Below are 22,354 nucleotides of genomic sequence, written 5' to 3' on the forward strand. Positions count from 1 at the left end.
TAATTCAAACTACTTGTGAAAGACTTTTAATCCCTTACACTTCAACTTTACACACATTAAATGCTCAGTATCCCAGTGTTTATGACTTTCCCCAGTCTAGAGCCTTCATGAACTCCTCCTCTGTGAACGACAGCAGCTTGGCAGCTTCAAAATGCATCTGCACATAGAAGACACTCTGTTAAGAGTTTGATTAAAATCTACGAACAGGGTATGTTTTGGTATAAAAGAGGCACTTACCTTTTGTTTTTTGAGAATGTCGATCAACTTGAGCTGTTTCTTGAAACCCACGACGAGTTCTGCTTTCTGCTTTTTGAGCATTTTGTTTTCAGCAAGAAGATTTTCTTTACTCTGATGTTCCTTGCTTATCTTGTCCTTATTTAACAGAATTCAAGAAAATAGATTCACGTTTAATGTTAGCACTGTTTTCTACACTTAATTACTGTGTGAAGTCACCTGTGTTTTCAGTGACACTTTGTACCAGTAAATCTTTTGTCTACTCAACGTAACATAATACTGAGTTACTCCTAATTACATGGCTAAATACATTGATCAGTTATATTTGCCTAGAGATGAAAGCACCTGCAAATAAACCATAGTTTCTAACACTATTTTTGTACATGAGACTATAACTTAATCATGATGAAACATCTAAATTTAAATTGATTAATAAAACATGTATATTTATCAGAACTGTAATTTGCTCACCTCATTTGTCTGTCTCATCTTGTTCAGTTGAGTCTTTAATCTCTCCACCTCCTCCAGAGCTCTGTTCAGACGAACCTCCGCTGTGCCGTGGACCACTGCCGCTTGTTTGTTGGATCTGTTCAGGTTTTCTATTTCCTACACAGAACAGCCAGGAAGTAATCACACACACAGGTGAAGAAAGATGTTGTCAGATTTCACCGTTTGTTAAGGATTATTAGACACAAAAGACAGTTTGTGCGTTGACACAAACCTTGTGTAAACCAGACACTTGGAGTTGGAGACCTTCACATTTCTTAGCAGACTCCTCTGCTAGACCTCTGTGCTTGTCGATCTGTGTTTTCTGGATGCTCATGGTCTTCTGTAGTCTGACTCGATCCTCCTCAATCTCTTTAATTTTTGCACTGAGTTTAGCGTTTTCATCATCCTGCAGAAACAGACACATGATGTTGAACATAAAGTGTTGTCAAAAGGTAATTGGATATAACATATTAGAAACAGTTATTCAAAAGTTGTCGTTTATTTGCTAATCTCTCTTTTTTTAAGATTAAGGTACTTTACTATACCTTTCTATAATATTCACTGGAGAGTTGGTCCAGTTCTTCCTGCATAATCCGTAGCTTTGCCTTGAGAACTCGTATTTGAGCATCTGAAACAGCTTCACAAAACACAGCAAGAGACACAGTCAGACTTACGAACTCATTTAATGTTAATTATTTAATGTGAAAGTGTTAATGCAGATTTAAAGATTTAAAAGGTTTCCTGAGCAGCAACTTTCACATCACACACAAACACTAACAGAAAGCCTTTATATGAAAACATTTGATAAAAAATACTTCAATTGACTGATGAAATTTGTCATATCTTGCTTTCTTTAGTAATTATACAACAAAATCACACATATTATATGAGTATTTGCAATACCTGATCCAACGTTGCCTCCTGTGTTGTATTCATCATGATCATCCACAACATTTTCGTAGGTGACAGCGTCATTCATCTTCTCCTCCATGCTACGTATCGTCTGTGCCACAAACAAATCAGCTGAGTCTTCTGCTGTTTCTAACTCATCTGAACGCGACGCCCTCGAGGTTCTGTAATCAAGCCACCGACAAGAAAACCTTTAGAGAACATCATGGCAGTGTAACCAACACAGTATTGTCTATCTCATGAGAGTTTACTGTACAATGGTGTAACAATATGAAACTCACGGCGTCCTACGGAGAGACTCTTTTCCTTGTTTTCCAGTGCACATGTTTTGTAAATTTGATGTGACCTTTTTCTGAGTTACCACCTAAGTAAAGTAACAGCAGACAGTACACGGTTTTAGAGTTTTCACTGAGCAACATGTCTAAGTTTCACAGTTTTAATATTCTCATTTGATACCTTTGCACCAGGCTCCTGCACAGAGCTCATCTGCTGAGGCTTGATCATCCTGTAGGTGAACGGGCAGACACACAGAAAGAGGTTGGTAGATATAAATGCATGAAGAAAGACAGAAATCAGTGGATAATTCTTGTTGAATAAGTTCTTTCTCTCTCTTTTTTCTTTTAAAGGCCTGTTTGAATGCTGAAGAGTTTCACAGGAATAAAGGTGGACAGTGGCCCTATTATTCTTATTCTTCTGGTATGCTCCACCCTCTCAAGGTACAAGTCTTAGATTTTTCTTACCTTGAATCCTCTTCATCTTCAATCTCTGTCAACAGGAGGGTGGATAAAGGCTTCGACAGAGCTTCACTCTGATCTCTCTAAAACCCAATAAACACCAAGAGCCAGTTTCAGTTTAAAGTACTGTAGGTCTCTGGCCCCCCGTTACTTTTTTAGTTTTAGTTTTTAGTACAATTATTCTGAACTATTTGTTATTTTTCAATTTAGTAATGCAAACAGAAAAATAACTTACCATAAGTTGTTCTGCCTGTCGCACTAGTTCTGCTGTTTTGGCTTCCAGCTCAGCATTTAAGAGTCTGATTGAGAGAAGATTTTTTTTAAATTAATTATTCTGGGGGTTTTTTCTACATAATTCATTCTCCAATTCAATTTGAAAACTGTAATTTGTCAAAGTGAAACTCACTTGTATTGTTCTTCCTTGGCAAAAAAGTCATCTGCATCCTTCTTTGTTGCAGATGACCTTTTTGCAAAGGAAGATTGTTCTTCCTTTGCAAAAAGGTCATCTGGGTCCTTCTTTGTTGGACCAGTAGCAGATTTTGTCCGTGGTCTTACTTCAGCCCTCGTGGACCTCTCAGCCTTGGAGCTTGAGGAAGTGCGTTTCTTAGTCTAAACAGCCAAACAACACAGAGTAGGAGATTTTTTATTACATTTTATTACTTTTTTTTTCAACAACAATGGATATATCTGAAAATCTGATTGTCCCATAACTAATGAATGAGTTCATATTATTCACAATATTACATCATATACAACTCATATTACTCATCATATTAATGAACAGATTCATATCAGAGCGGATGCTGTCTGCTACTAAACTTGTGCTCCTTAGTGTCGTTTTGTTGTGTTGTTTGTTTTGCTCCCTGTTTGTCGCTGACTTATATTGACAATAAAGAAACGTTGAGGCTCTCTGGATGAAAAAGTTTCACATTTAAACGGAGACAACCAAATACCCAAACACTTTGTTAGAAGGATTTATAAAATAAATACAATGCTAAATGTATTGTATTCCTCTGCCTAAATACTGAGTCAATGGTAAAGAGACGGTTCGCAGGTAACGAGTTAACCAAGGTTAACTTTAGCTTTCATCGACTTCCCCTGTTGGAAACAAAGGTTTTATCAGGTTTCATCTGTAAACTTGTGGCTCAGAAACTACTCAGTTTAAGTCTCCGTGGTATAAAGATGAAAAAATAACGCCACAAACCTGAGAAACGACGGACTGGGCCTTTTTATTGCAACTTCTTTCAGCCATTATTGGAAAAGACATCAGAGGGAGTGAGGACGCGGCTCTGGTTGCATAGCAACATGCACACAGTACGGGAGCTCCTGAAAGACATTTTAAGGGAATGTTATTTTGTTCGCTTTTTAGTGCATCAGTAAAAAAAATGTATAGTTTAACACTAAAACAACCGCATTATAGTGTTTGGTGTGCTGAGCATTTTTACTTGGATTGTGTTTTTTATTTTTTTGTAAATTTCCGGTATTTAAAATATATATATATATATATTTACTTATTTCTGTCTAAAAGGTATAGGCTATCTATATTTTTTACATACTTTATGTAACAAAAATACTTCTTCCACCACTGAAGTGCATTCTCAGGTAAAGCACAAGTACCTCAAATACAATACTTATGTAAACGTATTCAGTCTTTTTTGCTGTTAGTTATTATTTGGTTAATAAGCTTGGTTAATAATTGTTTTTATGTAGGCTAACTGTTGAACTTGATATCAGCAGCTCAGAAATAGATATCCATGAATTAATGAAATGATTCTCACAAGAGCATGCCCGATAAACGTCGTCTGCTGACATGTTTACATGTTTTTAATGCAGGGGCTGCTAGTGCGCATGCGTGTGCCCTGCAGCTCCTACTCACTATGCACATGCAGAGAAATCCCATAACGTGAGGGACGGAGCTCATCGGAGGGACGGACCACTTGTTTTCCTGCTCTCCCTTCACTCCTTTTTTTATTTTTATTTTTTATTTTATTCCATTATTTTATGTTTTACCTGCATTCATCCACATCCATAGTATACATGCGTCTCCAACAAGCGTTTGACAGCGGCACGAGTTTTTTTGGCTGCACCGGCGGCTCTCTAAATTCAGCAAGTGTCTGGACCTGGAGCGAGCGATGTCGGAGGAGGAGGGCCGGGTGGCAATAACAACAACACGGCGAGCTGCTGCTGCTGCTGCTGCCGCTGCTGCTGCCGCTGCTGCTGCTGCTGCTGATGTCCCGTTAGCATCGCGACGCCCTCCGGTCCATGTTGTTTAACGCTGCCGGGCGACTACACGCGTCCTCCTCCTCCTCCTCCTCCTCCTCCTCCTCCGCGCCTCTCGTCCAGTCCGGTGTGGTGGTGGTGGTCTCTGCTGCAGCCGAGGTCCCACTCCCGAGATCCCCGGTCCCGGTGGTCGTGATGGCCGAGGAGGACCCCCAGCAGCAGCCGCAGCAGCAGCAGCCGCAGCCGGGGAGCCTGCCCGGCCTGCTCCCCGGGCTGCAGGGGGCCGAAGCCAGCGCTCTGCAGCTCCGGATCAAGAACTCCATCTGGTGAGGCGTTCACGTACCAGTACTGTGTGTGTGTGTGTGTGTGTGTGTGTGTGTGTGTGTGTGTGTGTGTGTGTGTGTGTGTGTGTGTGTGTGTGTGTGTGTGTGTGTGTGTGTGTGTGTGTGTGTGTGTGTGTGTGTGTGTGCAATGCATGTTGTGTTTACTGTAGGGACAAATCACCATCAGATACCAAACTGAGAAAGTTGACCGTGTTTATGGTCTTATTATCTCCCTTATGCATCTAAAGTGTGACATATTAACAGTAATAGAAGGGCAGAATAATAATAATAATAATAACCATCTTTTATGTTATTACATTATTTCAGTGGATAGCTAATGATGCATTAATCCCAAAGTAGCATATGTTGGAGGCATGTTGATTAGTTTTATATACACAGATATAGATTACTATATATACTATAATCTATTTATAGAAGAAGTTCACTTATGTAAGTAACTGTAGCTGCTAGATAAGTTGTGTTGAGAACAACATCTTCCTTTGAAATGAATGGGAACACAAGGAGTAGGAAGCAGCTGAAAACTGAAATACTCAAGTAAAGTAGTTATAGACTATGTTCTTCAAAAAGTGTAAAGTTGTTGAATAACTTAACACATTCTGTCACTGTGTTAATTTGAGTAAATGTAATTTTAGTATTTTTGCTTAAGTAGAGGCACCCCTGTTTCCCCCCCACACCCCCACCCCTTGTGTCTTACTTGTTTATTGATTGGTTAAAGATGTTATTGCAGTAACAGCCTGTTTGTCAAACCAGTTTTTTTGTTGTGTTGTTTTATGTTCCCTCTATTTCCATCATCGACCCTATAAACTGGCATGTTGAAACCAGCTGCTACATACAGGAACAATCCTGTAGTAGCAGGATCTGTTATGTTCATTTATAGTTTCAGTGCTGCTGGATTTGCATTAAAAAATAAACCAGCCAGCCAAACTGGCACCATGACTCTTAATCATAAACAGTGAATCAATGCTTTTGTAAATGTAACATTTTTTTTGAAAACATCAGGATTACAACAAGTCATATTCTGACCCAAAACGTCATCTGTGATCTGAAAGTTAATAAACTTGTGTCATTTGAATAGCAAATAGTTATAAAATAGTCATAAAATGTCAAGAGGCCAAACTATCTAGTAGTTAGAGGTGTGACTGTTTAGGAAACACTCCGACAGAAACTACTGCAGTGTTTTTGCTAGATTGTCAATAACATATTGGGTTATTGAATACGTGTCCCACCCCACTACATCTTTAAACTCTTAAGAGGATTAGAGTGTAAATATTGATGTTCACCTCCACAACCTGCTGAGTGGTTCATAGTAGAGCGAGACCGTCTTAGTTGGGGTCAGCAAGTTCATCTGCAGCCACACCGTCACCCTGTCTTCACCTGAAGTGATGGTCCACACGACACTGGCCTGATTTCATTCAAGCCTGAATTCTGGCTGGATTATATATCATTCACTGTTGGATTTAGCCTATATTTCTTTCTTTTTTTCTTTTTTACTATGGAAATTTCTGTTTAAAATGGCCTTGGGTGCCATTCAGTGCACCTGCCAAATCTGCCACACAAACAGCTTAATGATGGCTTTTCAGTACCAGGAGATCCCCGGCCCCCTAGTAACAGTGAATTAAAGTGAACTGTTCCTGTCATGGCTTAGACTGATCTCCTGATTCAGACCTGCCCGGTGTCACTGAGTAAGAGTCTTTAAATGTGACCTACCTTCTGTCTCGCCGTCAAAAACAACCTGACAACCCATAGGAATTAGACCTGAAGAAGTTACTCTGAACACACAGCTCAGAATTAACAAAAGATTCATCCATTGTTTTGCTTTTTTGTGCCTAAATATGCACAGGACGTCTGTGTCTGTCTTTAATTTTACTGCAGAATACAGAAGGAATGACTATATGTTTAATATCACACATTCAAAGGGTTTATATATGTGATTTTAATTCTCTTTTTTAATTTTAAAGTTTGAAAATCCACTGTCTCATAATAATCCTCCTTTAAGTTGAAATCCAAATAAGAAGGAGCTGATTTACAGTCGATTTGCTGAGTGATTACAGATGAATTAGGTTCCTTTGAATGATAAGAAACCTCTGTCTGAGACAATGTTTGCACAGCGTCTGTCTCTGTCTCTTTACATATGACAACATGTGTTCCTGATGGTGGGATACATGACCTGAGAGATGCTGAAGGGAGGGTCGTCTCATACCAAACATTCCTCTGCTTTATAAATAAATACACTTTAGACTCAAGAGCTCATGTTACATCGGCTTCATACTAATTTATACTTTGTCTCTATTTTACAGCAAATCTGTTCAATCGAAAGTGGAAAACATTCTGGTGAGTATTTTTGACATTTTCTTAATATATAGATTACTTTTCTTTCTTTTTTTTAATCAACCTGTTTTATTTTATTTTATTTTATTTAGCTCATCTGTGAATATAACTGGGTATTATTTAGGGGTGCTCATGTATAGGGCTAAAATGCTTGTTTTATTATGTGTTTTTTATCTTCTTTGGTATAGTTTATTGAGAAAAAAAAGAAAGAAAATTGGTCCACAGCTGCTTCATAGATCATCACATATCATCCTGTCATCGACCACTTTTTGTTACTGAATTTTGATTAATGAGGGAATAATATTTGTAAAACTATACAGTGGCTTAGAAAAGTAACGTTTATGTGGGTCTGCGATCGACCAGTGAGTTCAGGAACAGAGACTAACAAGGGATTAACCCGTGACCCCAGGCTCATGTAAAGGTTAAATATGCTTTCAGTGGAGTGGCGTTATGTTTGTTTCTTCTGTGAATGGAGTGTGGATCAATATGTCAAACCTCCTAAAGGTCAAATCAAACATTGTGCTTTAAACTGTGAAAGAAAAGCTTAAAAATAAGAAAAAGCTAAGAACAAAAGATGTTTTAACTCCTGCTTTAACCTGTTGACTGACAGTAATTGTATTAACGGTGACGCTAAATGAAAGACAATTGGGTCATGTGTGGAAGACAACAAGCAGCAGATCCTCATGAGCAAAATTGAATTAAATGTTTGTTAAATCAATCGGTGAGCCAATCGGCTTATTGACTATCTTTGCTCGTGTATTTGGTTCAGTCAACCACAGTCAACTGGCGATGATTATTACACACTACTTCACTGCCCATAACATTTTGATATTTAATCCTGTGCACACATTGTAGTATTAGGATTGTTTACATTCTATGCTACGACTAGGACGTACATATTTACAGTGTATTTATTTGTAGTGTGGCGCAGAATAATTAATCATCATGGGTTCTGGTTTTGATATCCACAGTTGTAAATATGTAAATTGTGGCAGAGCCGGTGTTGTTTCTAATTTAGTCACACACTTCAATTTCACAACTAGTTACTACATTAAGAAGTGCAGAACTACTGAGAGATAATGTGACACTTTACTGTACAACTACACTGAGATGGTTGGACGTCCCCTTGCTGCTGTTAACGACGATATAACAATAATTAATTTTTGTCTAGACTGCAACATTGTGGCCAGTCCTGTAATCATGAATGTCACTGACTGACTGATCATATTTCCACTATTGGTCAGCTGAATGCCACATGACCAAGTTGTATTTTATCCCATTAGCAGTCACTCCTTCAAACTGTTTTGGCACAATTAGGTTTTATTAGGGCGCGTTTACAGCCGTCAATGTTGCCAAGTAGTAGTGCATTTGTTTCTAGATTTAGACAGTTATTTTCAAACATGACCAGGTATAATATACTACTACTACTACTACTTAGTATACTAGATATAAACCTAGCATATGGTGGGATGGTGTATGGGTGCCAACCATGGGATTGGGACAACATCTATGTTTGTAAATACAGTAGGTGAAAACTGTTGTGGATCCAAGACAGAGGCTGTGTGACCGACAAAATAAGAAAGGTATTCTGTCGCTTCTATCTTTCTCTCTGTGTGATCGGTTTACAAGTAAATATAGCTGAAATCACAGCACAGCCCGTGTCTTTAACTTGTCTGTTTGGTGATTTGATGTTGTGGTTTTAAAGGGATAATTAAAAATTTTTGGCAAATTTGCCTTTTGCCATAATCCCTGCTACACTCATAGCAGTAGGTTCATTACCATTAATTATCGGTGCATGTTTGAGATCAGCGGGGCAGAGACGTGAGCTGCTCAGTGAACACAATAGAGGTGAACGGTACAGGTCCCATCAAACTCATCAAATACACAATCTAACAATAACAAAACGCTCTGTTGGACAAGTTGTGACCTGCACATTCACCACGCTGTGAGATAATCACGTGTAATTAAATAACGTTACGACACATGAAGCAAATACTCAGAACTACTTGCGCTTTTGAAATCACTCCGCCCAGCAGCCGTGTCTGAATGTAGTTCCGACTGTAATGTTACATTATTATCTCATAGCGTGGTGAATGTGCAGGTCACAACTTGTCCACCAGAGTGTTTTGGAGTTGTTGGATTGTGTATTTGATGAGTTTTGAGGAAGAGGGGACCTGCACCGTTCACCTCCATTGTGTTTGCTGAGCAGGTCGCGTCTCTGCACCTGGTATCTCAAAAGAACATGCAACGATAATTAAAGGTAATAAACCTACTGCTATGACTATAGGGATTATGGCAATAGGTGAATTTGCCAAAATGTTGAACTATCCCTTTAAAATCAGGAGAAATGTCTCAGAAGAGACTGCTGGTTAACATGTAACACGTCTTAATGGGCCGTGTTTCAGGCACAGTTTCAAACTTTGCTTCACTGAAATGAACAGAAACATATACTAAATAGGATCAGTTTAACTGGAAATCCGGTTTTATCAATGTACTGTACATGTGAGAGAAGCAAACTGATGAAGGGCTGATACTGGCTGACACAACATGATCATATCGTTTGTATGCAGTGTTTCCACAACAGTTTCAACCACATCCTCAATTTCACACATGCACAGACACAGTCCAGCCATCTATACAACAACGTGAGTCCAGTCCATCTCCCCACAGGTAGTCTATACAATAACAAAATCACATCTTATGTCAGGAGTCGACTTCACAATTAATTGTACATTGTCTACAGCTGAACCCATACTGCGCCTGTGCCTGCACACCTGACATTTAGTTTCAAGGTAAAATGAGTTAAAGAGCCAACAGAGTTCACTGACTGTACAGACCTGACCTCAGCAGAGCAGGAAGTGAGTCACGCAGGAAAGGCCGATCACTGCAAGGATTTAACCCAGTTTAAAAATGACAGTGCTTACTGTATTTATGAGCATTTTTATTTTATGATTTTGTCCGTGTTCGGCATAACTGGTGGTGTTTATTCTTAGAGGCCAGTTGAATGAGGGGGGGACGTGTGTGTGTGTGTGTGTCTGAGTGAAGGCATGTGTTGGCAGTGTGTGAGTGTGGGAGTGTGTGTGTTTGCAGCCAGTTCACCTTACAGCCTCTGCACAAGCCAGTCTGTCTCTGTGTGTCTGTCTGCACCTTTTGGACGGTCTCATTTTGTTAGATCGAACTATATTTATGCTTCATTACTGTGAACTGCACAGGCTTAAAGTCAGAATAAAACTGTGTTCATGGCTCCCCAGCTCCCAGTGTGGGGATGCTGTGGTTGTGATAATGTGCAACGTTTGGCTTTCACCAAACACCTTGTTCAGGTGAGATGTCATGTAAGTGGCTTTCTTTTTGCCACAAAGTAGTTTTAGTTTAATTTTAGTTATTTGCACCATAATAATGACACTAACAAAAACAGAAATGAAATGAATAGTAAGTGCGGGAGAGGTTAAAAACCCTATATGGGCTTATACAAAACACCTCCCCAAAAAATACGCAAAGATTCAAAAACAATTTAACAACAACAACAAAAAAGAAAGCAATACAAGTGCCTTATTATAACAAAAAGAGTCACAATAAAATTATGAAAAAATGTGGAAATGCTTCACGAAATGTAGCTGTCATATAGGCTACACCGTCTCTCCAATCTGAGCCTGTAAATCTATTTTATTACTTTATTTGACATGTTCTGCTTCCTTGTCAAAAACCTGGTGCCTACAGTCCATTACCCACAATGCAACTCAACCACTAACAGTTCAGTTGAGGTTTAGAGGGTAGCTACTAGTAGCAGCTAATATAATCTGGAGCCTCTGTCCTGCAGCAGAGCGAGCGAGCGAGCCGCAGCCGTCTGCTGCTGGCAACCTCACTGCTTCCAACCTCCACCACACCCCCCCCCCCCCCACCCCCCAGATTTCTTTCATTCTCAGACTTGTGGTCTTCGGCCCTAACAGACGCTAACTGCTCCCCCTGCAGCGGAAAAAGGCTCGATATGACTTTTTTTTTCACACAGAGACAGACTGACTGATGTTTACTGTAATTGACCATGAAAATCTTCCAGGGAGGGTGAATATACTTCTGAAAGGCGCTGCTGTAAACTGTAAACCCCCCCCCCACCCCACTGGCTTCACTCAGCACGGCTCGGTGTCCAACACTTTTGTCTGCTGCAGAATTTAAACTGCTCGTCCGTCACACTATCATGTTCCTTTTCCTCTTTGAAGAGCGGCGTTAGAGCGGCTGGAGACAGTTTGTAGCTCAGGACCTTGAGTCAGTCCACTCCACTCTACTAGTCACTGGCTCGGTGTGTTTAGTGTTGAATGAATGAATCACTATGTACGATCCATGATTTACAGGCATGAGCCACTGCTGAATCATGGCCTAATGACCTTTGCTGTGGTTGAATAGTTGTAGATGGACAGCGCACAATTAAAAGTAATTGCACCAGAGTTAGCTCATAGGTAATTTACATCTGTTGTCCCTGGACAGGTAGACAGAAGAAACAAAGACAGTCAAAACAACAAATACAATACATAAAAACAATACATAAAACGCCATCAGTGTGATAAATGCAATGAATACATGCCTGTCAATCATTGGTGGTTACACTTTTGTGCTGCTTTTAGCCAGAGCTTTAGGCTGGACTTAAATTCTGCTACGCTTCCTGAATGTGTTGGTATGGACTTGATGAAAGCAAAATGGGCAGAATGAGCTTTAGATGTTGCAGCTGTTTTTGATGTGTTATTGATCTTATTTATATATTTGTCACATTTATAGCCACAATCTACTCTCTCCCTGTCTCGGGTAGCTAAAACAATAACATCGACTGGCCTCAGCCTCTCACATTCAGATATTTTGTGGTTTTTGTTTCACTCTGCGCTGGTGGACTGGAAAAGCAAACACTAAAACATTATTTCTGTTTTGTTTTTTGTTTTTTTTACAGCAAGATGTGGAGAAGTTCTCCGACATCGAAAAGCTCTACCTCTACCTTAAGTTGCCTTCTGGCCCCAGCAGTAGCACTGATAAAAGGTAAGGCTACACCTGTTCCCTGATCATCAATCACTCACAGCATTTCTATCTGCGGCTATTAAAAAAAAAAAACAATTAGAAAGAAAGAACGCAAATCATTTTGTGTTACGTGTCTCTCCTCAGTGACCAGAGCGCCCTGTCATCGAGCCGCACACAGCAGATGCATGCGTTCAACTGGATCCGCAATCATTTAGAGGAATACCCAGAGACCTCTCTGCCCAAACAGGAGGTTTATGATGAATACAAGTATGTATTTTCTTCTTTTATAATACACTTTTTACAAGTTTTAATGAGAGTTAATGTTTTTGTAATTTCCATAACTAACCAATTTCACGCTCTCACAAAAATATAAAACACTCAGAGGCTGAAATAATCAGTTTCTTCTTGCATTACTTAACGGCAGACGATTTGTTTGCTCCTTATCAGTGATGTTTTACTTCACGGCTACTACTGTGCCACTTTCTTTCTCCTACAAATTACTGGCGGCTAAAGCGCCAGTATAAATAGACGCCGCAGGCATGAGAATCACAGCAGCATGTGCTGGTAATATTAGAATGGAAAGTCTGAGACAGCCATTGAAATGCTCTGACAGTGTTATGTAACTGCCTTTTTAACTCTACCAGAACAGAAATACAGCGGCCTCCAGAAATATTGGCGCCTTTAAGATAGACAGGTGATCAGGCTTTGAAGAGACTCTGCGTGCTTCACTTCAAAACAATGAAAACATTGTATTTTGTGCAAGTAATCACGTATGTCACAGCTGTTTTCAGATTTTATTACAATGACCACTCAAGTATTTCTAATTTAGTTAGTTCACGTGATATTCACTGTATTTTTACAGCCACATACCATGTAAAGTATTTAACTGAACTAGAATAAATAAAGACAAGTTAATCTCAACTGTGTGACTGACAAATGAAGGGAAAGTATCTGTATCCAAAGATCTAAATGGAGCTCAATGTGTGGCACTTATTCTGGGCTTGTAACGACGAAGGGCACTTTATATTAGATAGGAGAGGTGATATATGGAATCAATACCAAAACAGAAATATTAGCTGTTGATTGTCACTTAGAGTTTAGTTTACATGGGTCTTATTTTAGAAATATGTCAGCCTAAAGTTTCTATTATACAACTATTTCTCTGTTGTTGCAATTCTACACAGTATACGATTAAATAGATGATAACATAATAATATTACACCAGGAAAAAGTAACACAATTGTTGTTGTACAACACAATAAATCACCTTATGAGGCTGAAGAAACAAGTGAATTACTCAGTATTTACTCACCTATCAGTCACAGAGAAACATTATTATTCATCTGGAGTCATGTGTCTTTTAAGTGATGTTGAAAGCCGTTAAAAACAAAACAAAACAACAAGCTGACTAAAGCTTTGTGCAATTACAATTATTACAACCAATGTAATTAAATTGATTATACAATAGGGAAAAATAGTTAGTAATTTTAAAAGATATCAACATGTCTCATTCACCAAAAGATTGAGGGCACAGGCTGTGGTTTGGTCGATTACATCTGTTCTGTCTGTTTTGTGTTTCAGGAGCTTCTGTGACAATCTTAATTACCACCCACTGAGTGCTGCCGACTTCGGAAAAATGATGAAAAATGTCTTCCCGAACATGAAGGCGCGTCGACTTGGCATGAGAGGAAAATCAAAATATCCTTTACTGGAATGGATTGTAACGGTCTGGCCTCTGTCTCTGGTCACAGACCATCTGCTGTTGTAGTTCATAAGCTCTCTAAATATAGATGTGAAATGGAATAAAGTCCCCTCCGCCTCGGAAGCAGAAGCATAATACAGGGACCGACAGGGAGTCACCGTGATCTTGACCTTCACGGCTCATTCAGCACTCATTTATTTAATTATCATGTTTTGCTGAGGACATCAAAGTGTAAAACTTGTTTTATTATTATGACCTGACCTCCAGTCATTCAGGGCAATGAAATTATCATTGTGTGACATTGTTGGTAATTAGCTTCATTGGTTATGATGATGAGTTTTTTCATGTACTCAGTAAAACAGTTGTTTTAAAGAATATATAAAAGTACCAGCTCAGGATCAACATATAAAACACATGTTTAGTGTTTAAATGAGCCTAAACACACAACATCACAACATCATGAGAAATTATTTATGTAGCTGCCTTTCTATTTTCACTGAACCCCATGAAACACAGGAAATGATTCTGAAATTGTATTATATTTTTGTATTATAGTAAATGTGAAAAGATTTTATACCCTTTTTTTTTTTTTACCGTTAATAAACATTAGAGAGTCCCTGTTGTAAATCAAAATTTGAAAGTTCAGTAAAGATTACCACCTAAAGTTAATATAGAGTTCTCAATCACTGTGGCAGCAGCTCAGTGCTTCACACTGTAACATTTTTATTGCTCTTTCACACAGTGACTATTTTTGAAGAACAGATGGCGAAGCCTTAATCTATAAAAAAAAAAAAGCGTCAGTTTGTCATGATGGGTGTATTGGTCCTAAAGTATCGACCCATTATTAATATTCTTTTATTGGTTTGTTTCCTTGGCAAATTTAACTGGCAAATGTGACATGAATGAGACATTCACCATATTATTCTATATCTACCTTTATTGATATGTTTCATTGCCATCTGTTTATTTATCTTAACACCACATATTGTACATATTGCTATAGTGGACTAAGGAAGAGACCCTTTGTTCACATGCCATCGTTGCCCACTCTGGATCTCCATAAGACAGGAGAAGGAGTAAGAACATTTTTACACCCTACTTTTCTGTATTTCAGAATAATCTTGTTTGTGTCGCTGTTTTCTGACTAATTGTCCTGTTTTATGTGTGTGTGAAGCTCCAGTGTGACGTCCTGGAGTCTCCGGGCCAGCTGAGCGGCATCAAGGAGGAGGTGCGGTTTGCGGCCTGTGACCTGGTGTGTGAGTGGGCCCAGAAGGTGCTGAAACGTCAGTTCGATGCCGTGGAAGATCTGGCTCGCTTCCTGATCGACAGCCATTACATCAGCAACAAGTCCCTGGCAGCGCTCACCATAGTGACGGGCACAGCAGGTAGGACGATGTGGTTTTCTTTGCCTCGTGTGAATGGGGACATCTGGTGTTCTGCACCTGTTACTGCGCTTACTGCCTCCATCTGCCGCCCGCTGAGGTTGCATTTAAACCAGATTAGTTATGTGACTTTCTGCTTATACACACATATGATCAGTGAAGGAACAAATTCACATCCTTTACTCCATTTAAAGTATCTACAGCGGGGAAAATAAGTATTGAACGCATCAATATTTTTCTCAAGAAAATGTATTTCTAATAGAGCTATTGACATTAGATTTTCACCAGATGTCGGCAACAACCCAAGTAATGCACACATACAAAGAAATCCAAACATTTATGTCCATAAATTAAAGGAGAATTACGGTCATTTTCTAAGTAACGCTCTACAGCTCTAGGTCCCCAAGTGCGACCATAGGAAAAAAATCAGAGAAAGGTATGTGCAGACCATAGACTGTATATAAAAGACGAGTAGTTAGGTCTTCCAAGGAAGCGAGCTAGGTGACAAAAACACACATGTTAATGCTGCTCTCTCACATTCACAGAGTTATGCACACTCAGTGTTGTGTGTGGTAAGGAGCTGGTGGATGTTGCAAAGCATTTATAGTGATATATTGAGCATTAGAGGGCAAAGTCACCAACTGCCCCCATTACTTCGCTGTTTAACTGTAGTGTGGCGCAGCTAGCAGGAGGAGAGCTAGGTCCAGTCTGCACAGATTTTTCTCAGATTTTTTCCTATGGTCGCACTCAGGGACCTAGAGCTGTAGAGCGTTACTCAGAAAAAGACCGGAATTCTCCTTTAAGTTGTGTGTAATAAAGTGAAAAGACACAGGGAACAAGTATTGAACACATAGGTATGGAAAGCCAAGAAAGCAGCTGGAGTCTGTCAGTATTTAGAAAGTAATCCTGTCCCCTGTCAGTGCAAAGTAATATCAGCTGGTTTAGTCTAAATTGACCCCTATGAAAAGGTTTCTCATCACCAAGGTTTCACACAAGAGGCATCTCATGATGGGGAAAAGCAAAGAGCTTCACAAGACCTTCAGAAACTTATGTTGCAGAACGTACTGATGGCATCGGTTACAGACGTGTCTGAATGCACCGTTTTATCCGTTAGTGCCGTTATCAGGAACTGAAAACAACAACATTTCACCATAAACACGACGAGTCAAAAAAATACTCAGAAGAGTCGTCCAAGAGCCAAGGAGCACTGACAGAGATATTTAGAGAGACCTGGAATTAGCAGTTGTTTAAAACAAAAACAATGAGTAATGCACTCATGCAACTCAATAGTCTCTATGCATGTTCACCATGCAAGTCTATTAATACGCTCAATACTTATTTTCCCCGCTGTAAATCTAAATCCTCCTGCTTTTGTCTCTCCAGAGGTCAAGTCTCCACAGTCGGTCTCAGCGTTCATGCCGACCGCCGAGGCTCACTCCTTCCAGCCTCACGCCACAACCCTGTCGTCGCCTTCTGTCGATGCGAAGCAGCAGCTCCAGAGGAAGATCCAGAGGAAGCAGCAGCAGCAGGAGCAGAAGCTGCAGTCTCCTTCACCCGGAGAGGGACAGACGAAGAGGGCGGACGACAGCGGGCTGTGTGGGAGCCCCACTCCGCCGTCGCCTCAGCCGGCCATCGGCATCGTGGTGGCTGCTGTGCCGAGCCCCATCACGGTGAGAGAACAGGTTTATTTTTTAGAGAGGAGAGACGCTTTGGTGAAAACTCTGAGTTTCTTTCTTTTTTTATTAATTTTTTTTATTTACAGTTCTCAATTTAACAAGATATACACGAAAATATAGAAACATAGCTCCAAACCCTTTCCTTAACTCACCCACCAACAAACTGAGAGAGAGAGAGGAAGAGGGGAAAAAAAGACAATATTCAGTACTGATAACTTAAGATTAATTAATATATTATCTTAAAGCAGAAGTAAGCGATATATTTGTGTTAATATAAGTCTTAAATAGCAACAGCAATCACTTACATAGAGTGTTTGGACCGAAACACGGGTCTGTCAGTCCCTCTGCTCTGCTCTGAGCCGAGGAGAAAATTTTTCTCGTATCCTACAATTTTTATCCAATGAGGAGAGAGAACGGCATGAAGGGCTGTGTGTGCAGCCAAGGGATGCGCGTGAATGCGGTGACGTAGGACGAGGACTGTTATGGTGCGTTCAAGGAAACTCGTAACTCGTGTTTTTCCGACCTGTGAAGTCGTACCAGTTCGATCTGGTAGGAGTTCACGGGTCAGAAGTTACGAGTGGCCGTTATAGTGACTTTCACAGGTAAAACAGGTCGGAAAAACACGAGTGGGTTGCCTGAAACGCTACAAAGTCGTAAGTTGTGACTTGAAGCTGTAATTTACGGTTTCAAAAGCCTGCCTGGAACGCAGCATTAGCCAAAACGACCGGATCGCTTACTTCTGCTTTAACACTAGGATTCAAGTATTTCTCCTGAACCTCTGAAAATGTAATAGTTTTAACTTGTTTTCTTTTTTATCCAACTCGGACTCTTTCTGGTGCTATGTTCAGGGTTGACTTCCACAACCCAATTAATACATTTATTAAAATGAGTAGAGTCTGACTGTTAAAATGACACTGCATCTTAACCAGTCAATACATCAATATAATCAAAGTGATGCAAATTTATATTTAAATTATGTTTATAATGACAAATAATGATATATTTGACTGTAGTTATCACAGAGGAAATGTATCATCCATTTATGGTTGGGACATTATCGCTGCTGTTTCTATATATTTACACATTTAAAAAACACACATTTGCATGGTGTTTATAAAACCGCAGCTTTTACTAATTCATGAAGCATCTCAAAGCCAGAAACATCACTCAGGACCAACTATCCATACATGCAAACAGAAAGCGAAAACTGTTTCTTCATTTTATATTTACTATAGAATTAACTTTTTTTTTTAGACATATGGAATAATCTATCAATATGGTTATTATACCCACAGCAGTCTCTTCGGGTGTGAAATTTGAAGCTGTAAAAATACCAGAGAATCCAGTTGTTCCACTTTCTGATTGGCCTCTGCTTCCTTCAGGTGCAGAGGAGCCGACAGCTCATGTCTCCCAGTCCGGTGGGATCGATGGAGAGCAAAGTGCTGCCGATCAACTTCCAAATGGTGACGCAGCCGGTGAAACAGAGCCCCAAGACCCCGCAGAACATCCTGGCCAGTCCGGCGGGAGAACGCACGGCTCGGCAGCGCTACGCTCAAATCCTCCCCAAACCCTCGGCCACGACTGCTATCACCTTGCGCTCGCCCTCCACCATGATCATCGCCAACAGCCCCATTAAGACGGTGATGACTACGTGTCACCCCGTCAGTTTGGTCAAGATGACCGCCATATCGCTGGCGCCCAGCAGCGGCAACACCACCACCACGTCCCTCACCAACGCAGCCCTGCGGCCGGCGTCTGCAGGGATCAGCAGTTCTGCAGCTGGAGACGACGTCGCCTCCAGTCAGACCACGAGGAGCGCCTCCACGGTCCCCATCCTGGCCCCGGTAGCCCGGCCGGGGCAGACGACCGGCATCCAGGGCGTCGATGTTGAAATGGAAGTTGAAGCTATACATAAAAACAGTCAAACGCAAAAACCGAACTGTCTCAGTTTGTCTCAAGGAGCGACGGCGAACAGAGACTGCGGGGCTGTGCAGAGGGCCGCCAGCGTGCCCATACCTCAAACTAAAGGCTTCCTGAGTCTGGAGGAAACCATCTCTAAATGCAATGGAAAGTCCTCGAGCGTCAACACTGCAGCAGCAGCAGCAGCAGCGGCTGAGAGCGGCAACATGAGTGCTAATAACGCAAACTCTTTGCACTTCCCTCCCTCCACTCAGGGCAACAGTGCTCTTTCTTCAGCGAACACCAGCAGAGCAGCTTCATTCGGAGACAGCAGCAGCGTCACAGCAACAAAGGAAGGTTTCTTGTCCACTAAGAGCCTCAGGAAGCGCTCAGGCCTCAGCCCAGACCTCTCACCAATCAAGAGGGTTTTTATGCCGCAGCAGCAGCCAGCAGGGGGCGCCGCCGGTCTTGGATACGGCATCAGAGGCAACGCAGGCGGTTACGTCTCCAGGCCGGGAGCCCGAGCTAGACCTGAAAGTGCACCAGCAACCAGAGAGGTGGAGGTGAAAATGAACTCCACTCCATCCCATGCGTTCTGCACCTCCTCTTTCAGAGCCAGCGGCTTTTACTCTGTTGCCAAAACACAGAGCTTAATGCAGAGGAAAAACACTCCCACTGTTATGGAAACTAGCGCCTCGGTCAGTCACGCATTAATACAGCAACAGCAGGGGCACACAATGACTAACGTGCATATCGTACCTAATAACACCGGCCTCCAGACACAACATCCAGGTGATGGCAGGAGTTCGAACCCGACCCCCGGGGGCCTGGAAGGAGCTCAGCAACAAACCTTCCCTCAGTCCAACGCCGCCGCCGCCGCCGAACCCATGGAGTTCCTGAGCCAAGCGCCGCCGTCGTCCAGTCACCTCCCCATGCAGACGGACATGGACTACTTCACCTTTGACGACGACGTGACTCAGGACAGCATCGTGGAGGAGCTGGTGCAGATGGAGGAGCAGATGAAGCTCAACAACCTGCAGGAGTTCAGAGACTGCGTCGGCCTGCAGGCGCAGCAGGCCGTGGCGCCCGGCGGCATGATGCCCACCGGTCAGACCATGCCGGCTTTCTACCACAACAACAGCAACAACAACCCGATCCAAACTCCAACCCCGACTCCCACTCCCACGCCGACGTCGGAGATGATGGGAGGAGTCCAAGGCTTCAGCCCCTGCTCCCGCATGGCGTCCTCCACCACGCCGGTGGACAGCGCGCTGGGCAGCAGCCGCCACACGCCGGTCGGTACGCCGCACTCCAGCTGCAGCAGCACCACCGTGCCGCCCAGTCCGGTGGAGTGCAGGAACCCGTTCGCCTTCACGCCCATCAACTCCAGCATCACCGGTTTCCACGACGGCAGCACCGTCTCCAGCAGCCCCGTCAAGCCGATGCAGCGGCCGATGGCGACGCACCCGGACAAGACGAGGCTGGAGTGGATGAACAACAGCTACAACAGCAGCGGCGGCGTCGGCGGGAGCTTGAACAAGTCCAACAGCGGGATGGGAATCCTCCCCGGCTACCAAGGCCTGATCGACGACCATTTCCAAAAACCCCATGCCTTCGCCGTCCCTCACGCACGCCACCATGACGGCAACTTTGGCCGATTGACTCCGATCTCGCCCGTGCAGCAGCAGGTAGCGAACATGGCCAACATGACCAAGCAGGAGGGTTTTGCTGTGCCCGCGCCTCTGGATGGCAAAACCACCAACGTGCCTGTCGCAAATTTCCGATGTCGCAGCGTGAGCCCAGCTGTGCATCTGAGGAATTTCAGCGGGAGCGCAGGAAACGGCGGCCTTCCCAACGTCCTCCGATCTGTGGTGTCTCCCTTTAACTCTCCCGTGACGCCCGAGATGTCGAACATCTTTGCGAACAGCCAGACGAATCTCGGGGCGAGCAGCATGGCTCAGCGGAGCCGCTCCGTGCCGCTCAACATCATGATGCAGACCGAGGTCCTGCCAACGCGCCAACATTGCAACAGCAAGAACATCGGCAGCGTCCTCCTGAGCAAGCTGGACGGGGACCACGACGACGCTTTGCGAGGTCTGGGCATCAATAATTTATCCTCCAGCTACACTGCGCGAATGAACCTCACGCAGATCCTCGAGTCCGACCCCGGCCTCCCCTGCGCCGACGGCCACCTCGGCCTGATGACCTCCGACTGCACCAGCACATGCAAGATGCAGAGGCCGGATTACCTCATAGAAAACGCCATTAACGAACAAATGATCCTCTCCGCAAACGACAGCCAGATGCAATCAGCCTCTGGAGAGCATCAGCAGGCTCAGTCCATGTTGTTGAGCTTGAACAGGCAGCAGCAGCAAGAAGGTTTACGGCAGCAGCACCAGCAGCTGGATTTCAGCAGCACCGTCAAAGACCTGCTGACGGACAACGGCCTCGCTGCCGGCGGTCAGCTCATCGAACAGGTGTCGGAGCTGGCGACGGGTGGGCCGGACTTCCCGTGTGAAATCAGAATGACGTCAGAGCTCTCGAGTAGCATCAACGACCTTAACGCACTGGACACAAACCTGCTGTTCGACCCCAACCAGCAGCATGGGCAATATCAAAACGCTACTCCAGACGAGTTGGCGAATGACGCTCTGTTTCAGCAAATTACCGGCGAGACGGCGCATTCGAGCGGCCTCGACTGGTTGGAGAGCAAAGATCATCCAACCGTCGGTTTGATGGGCTGAGGGCTTAGCTTTTTAAAAGAGTGTGTTAATCTTTGGTTGGTGGTTTTGATTTTATTTATTTTCAGGCATTTACACTTTAATAATGCAACACTGGACACATTGAGGTTTGTCCAGTTTAAGTGCCAGACTGAACTGCAAAGATGCTGCAACTCTCTGATTAAAATGCTGGTCATTTCCCTTTAATCAGAGAACAACCCCTCACATTGTCTGATCAAGTGCATTTTCAACAGGTAAACACAGGTTACTGAAAAAAAAGAAAGAAGAAACCGAATCCTAATCCTGTCTTGTTATATTATGTTTGAATATGCAGTGTCAGTAATTTAAAGAAAAAAACAATATATATATGTGTGTGTGTCTACAATTGAGGAATTAATAAGGGTCTAACAACATCTACTAATATCATTGCATCTAAATCCAAGGCACTATCTTAAGGTACAAAATTACAAAATTGACTGTATTTGAGACATTTGTGTGTAAAGTCACTGGAAAAACTAAAATATGACTTGCACCAAGTATGAAGAAACTTGCCATCTGTGCAAGTGCAATCGTCTTTGTAGGAGCCTCAGGTGTCGGAGCCTGCAGCACTGTAGCAAACGAAGCATGTTTAAAAGTATAAACACGTGGAGTTCATAGAAATCTCATAAAGTGACAAAAGCTGAATTCATCCATGTAAATCCATTAAAAATAATCTCACG

The 22,354-nt window shown here is 42.4% G+C and overlaps 2 protein-coding genes across 2 annotated transcripts; one reads left to right on the forward strand and one right to left on the reverse strand.

Moving 5' to 3' along the window:
- Window positions 1-10: 10 nt before the first annotated feature.
- tex9 (testis expressed 9) lies at window positions 11-4,632 on the reverse strand. The gene is made up of 13 exons (XM_085762196.1): window positions 4,377-4,632; window positions 3,571-3,692; window positions 2,773-2,975; window positions 2,602-2,665; window positions 2,373-2,449; window positions 2,089-2,137; window positions 1,914-1,996; window positions 1,627-1,796; window positions 1,269-1,360; window positions 956-1,129; window positions 706-840; window positions 238-372; window positions 11-157 (listed from the first exon to the last, which is right to left on the reverse strand). The coding sequence occupies exons 1-13, from the start codon at window positions 4,390-4,392 to the stop codon at window positions 80-82; spliced, it is 1,398 nt and encodes a 465-aa protein (XP_085618322.1). The 5' UTR covers window positions 4,393-4,632; the 3' UTR covers window positions 11-79.
- Window positions 4,633-4,780: 148 nt separating this feature from the next.
- On the forward strand, window positions 4,781-21,853 carry LOC146989654 (DNA-binding protein RFX7-like). The gene is made up of 9 exons (XM_085762000.1): window positions 4,781-4,912; window positions 7,228-7,261; window positions 12,192-12,277; window positions 12,401-12,523; window positions 13,838-13,954; window positions 14,950-15,034; window positions 15,133-15,343; window positions 16,724-17,010; window positions 18,399-21,853. The coding sequence occupies exons 1-9, from the start codon at window positions 4,782-4,784 to the stop codon at window positions 21,657-21,659; spliced, it is 4,335 nt and encodes a 1,444-aa protein (XP_085618126.1). The 5' UTR covers window position 4,781; the 3' UTR covers window positions 21,660-21,853.
- The last annotated feature ends 501 nt before the right edge of the window (window positions 21,854-22,354 follow it).

This window comes from Trachurus japonicus, chromosome 3, assembly GCF_045865225.1.
Source record: "Trachurus japonicus isolate A0001 chromosome 3, Traja_1.0".
Lineage (NCBI taxonomy): Eukaryota > Metazoa > Chordata > Actinopteri > Carangiformes > Carangidae > Trachurus > Trachurus japonicus.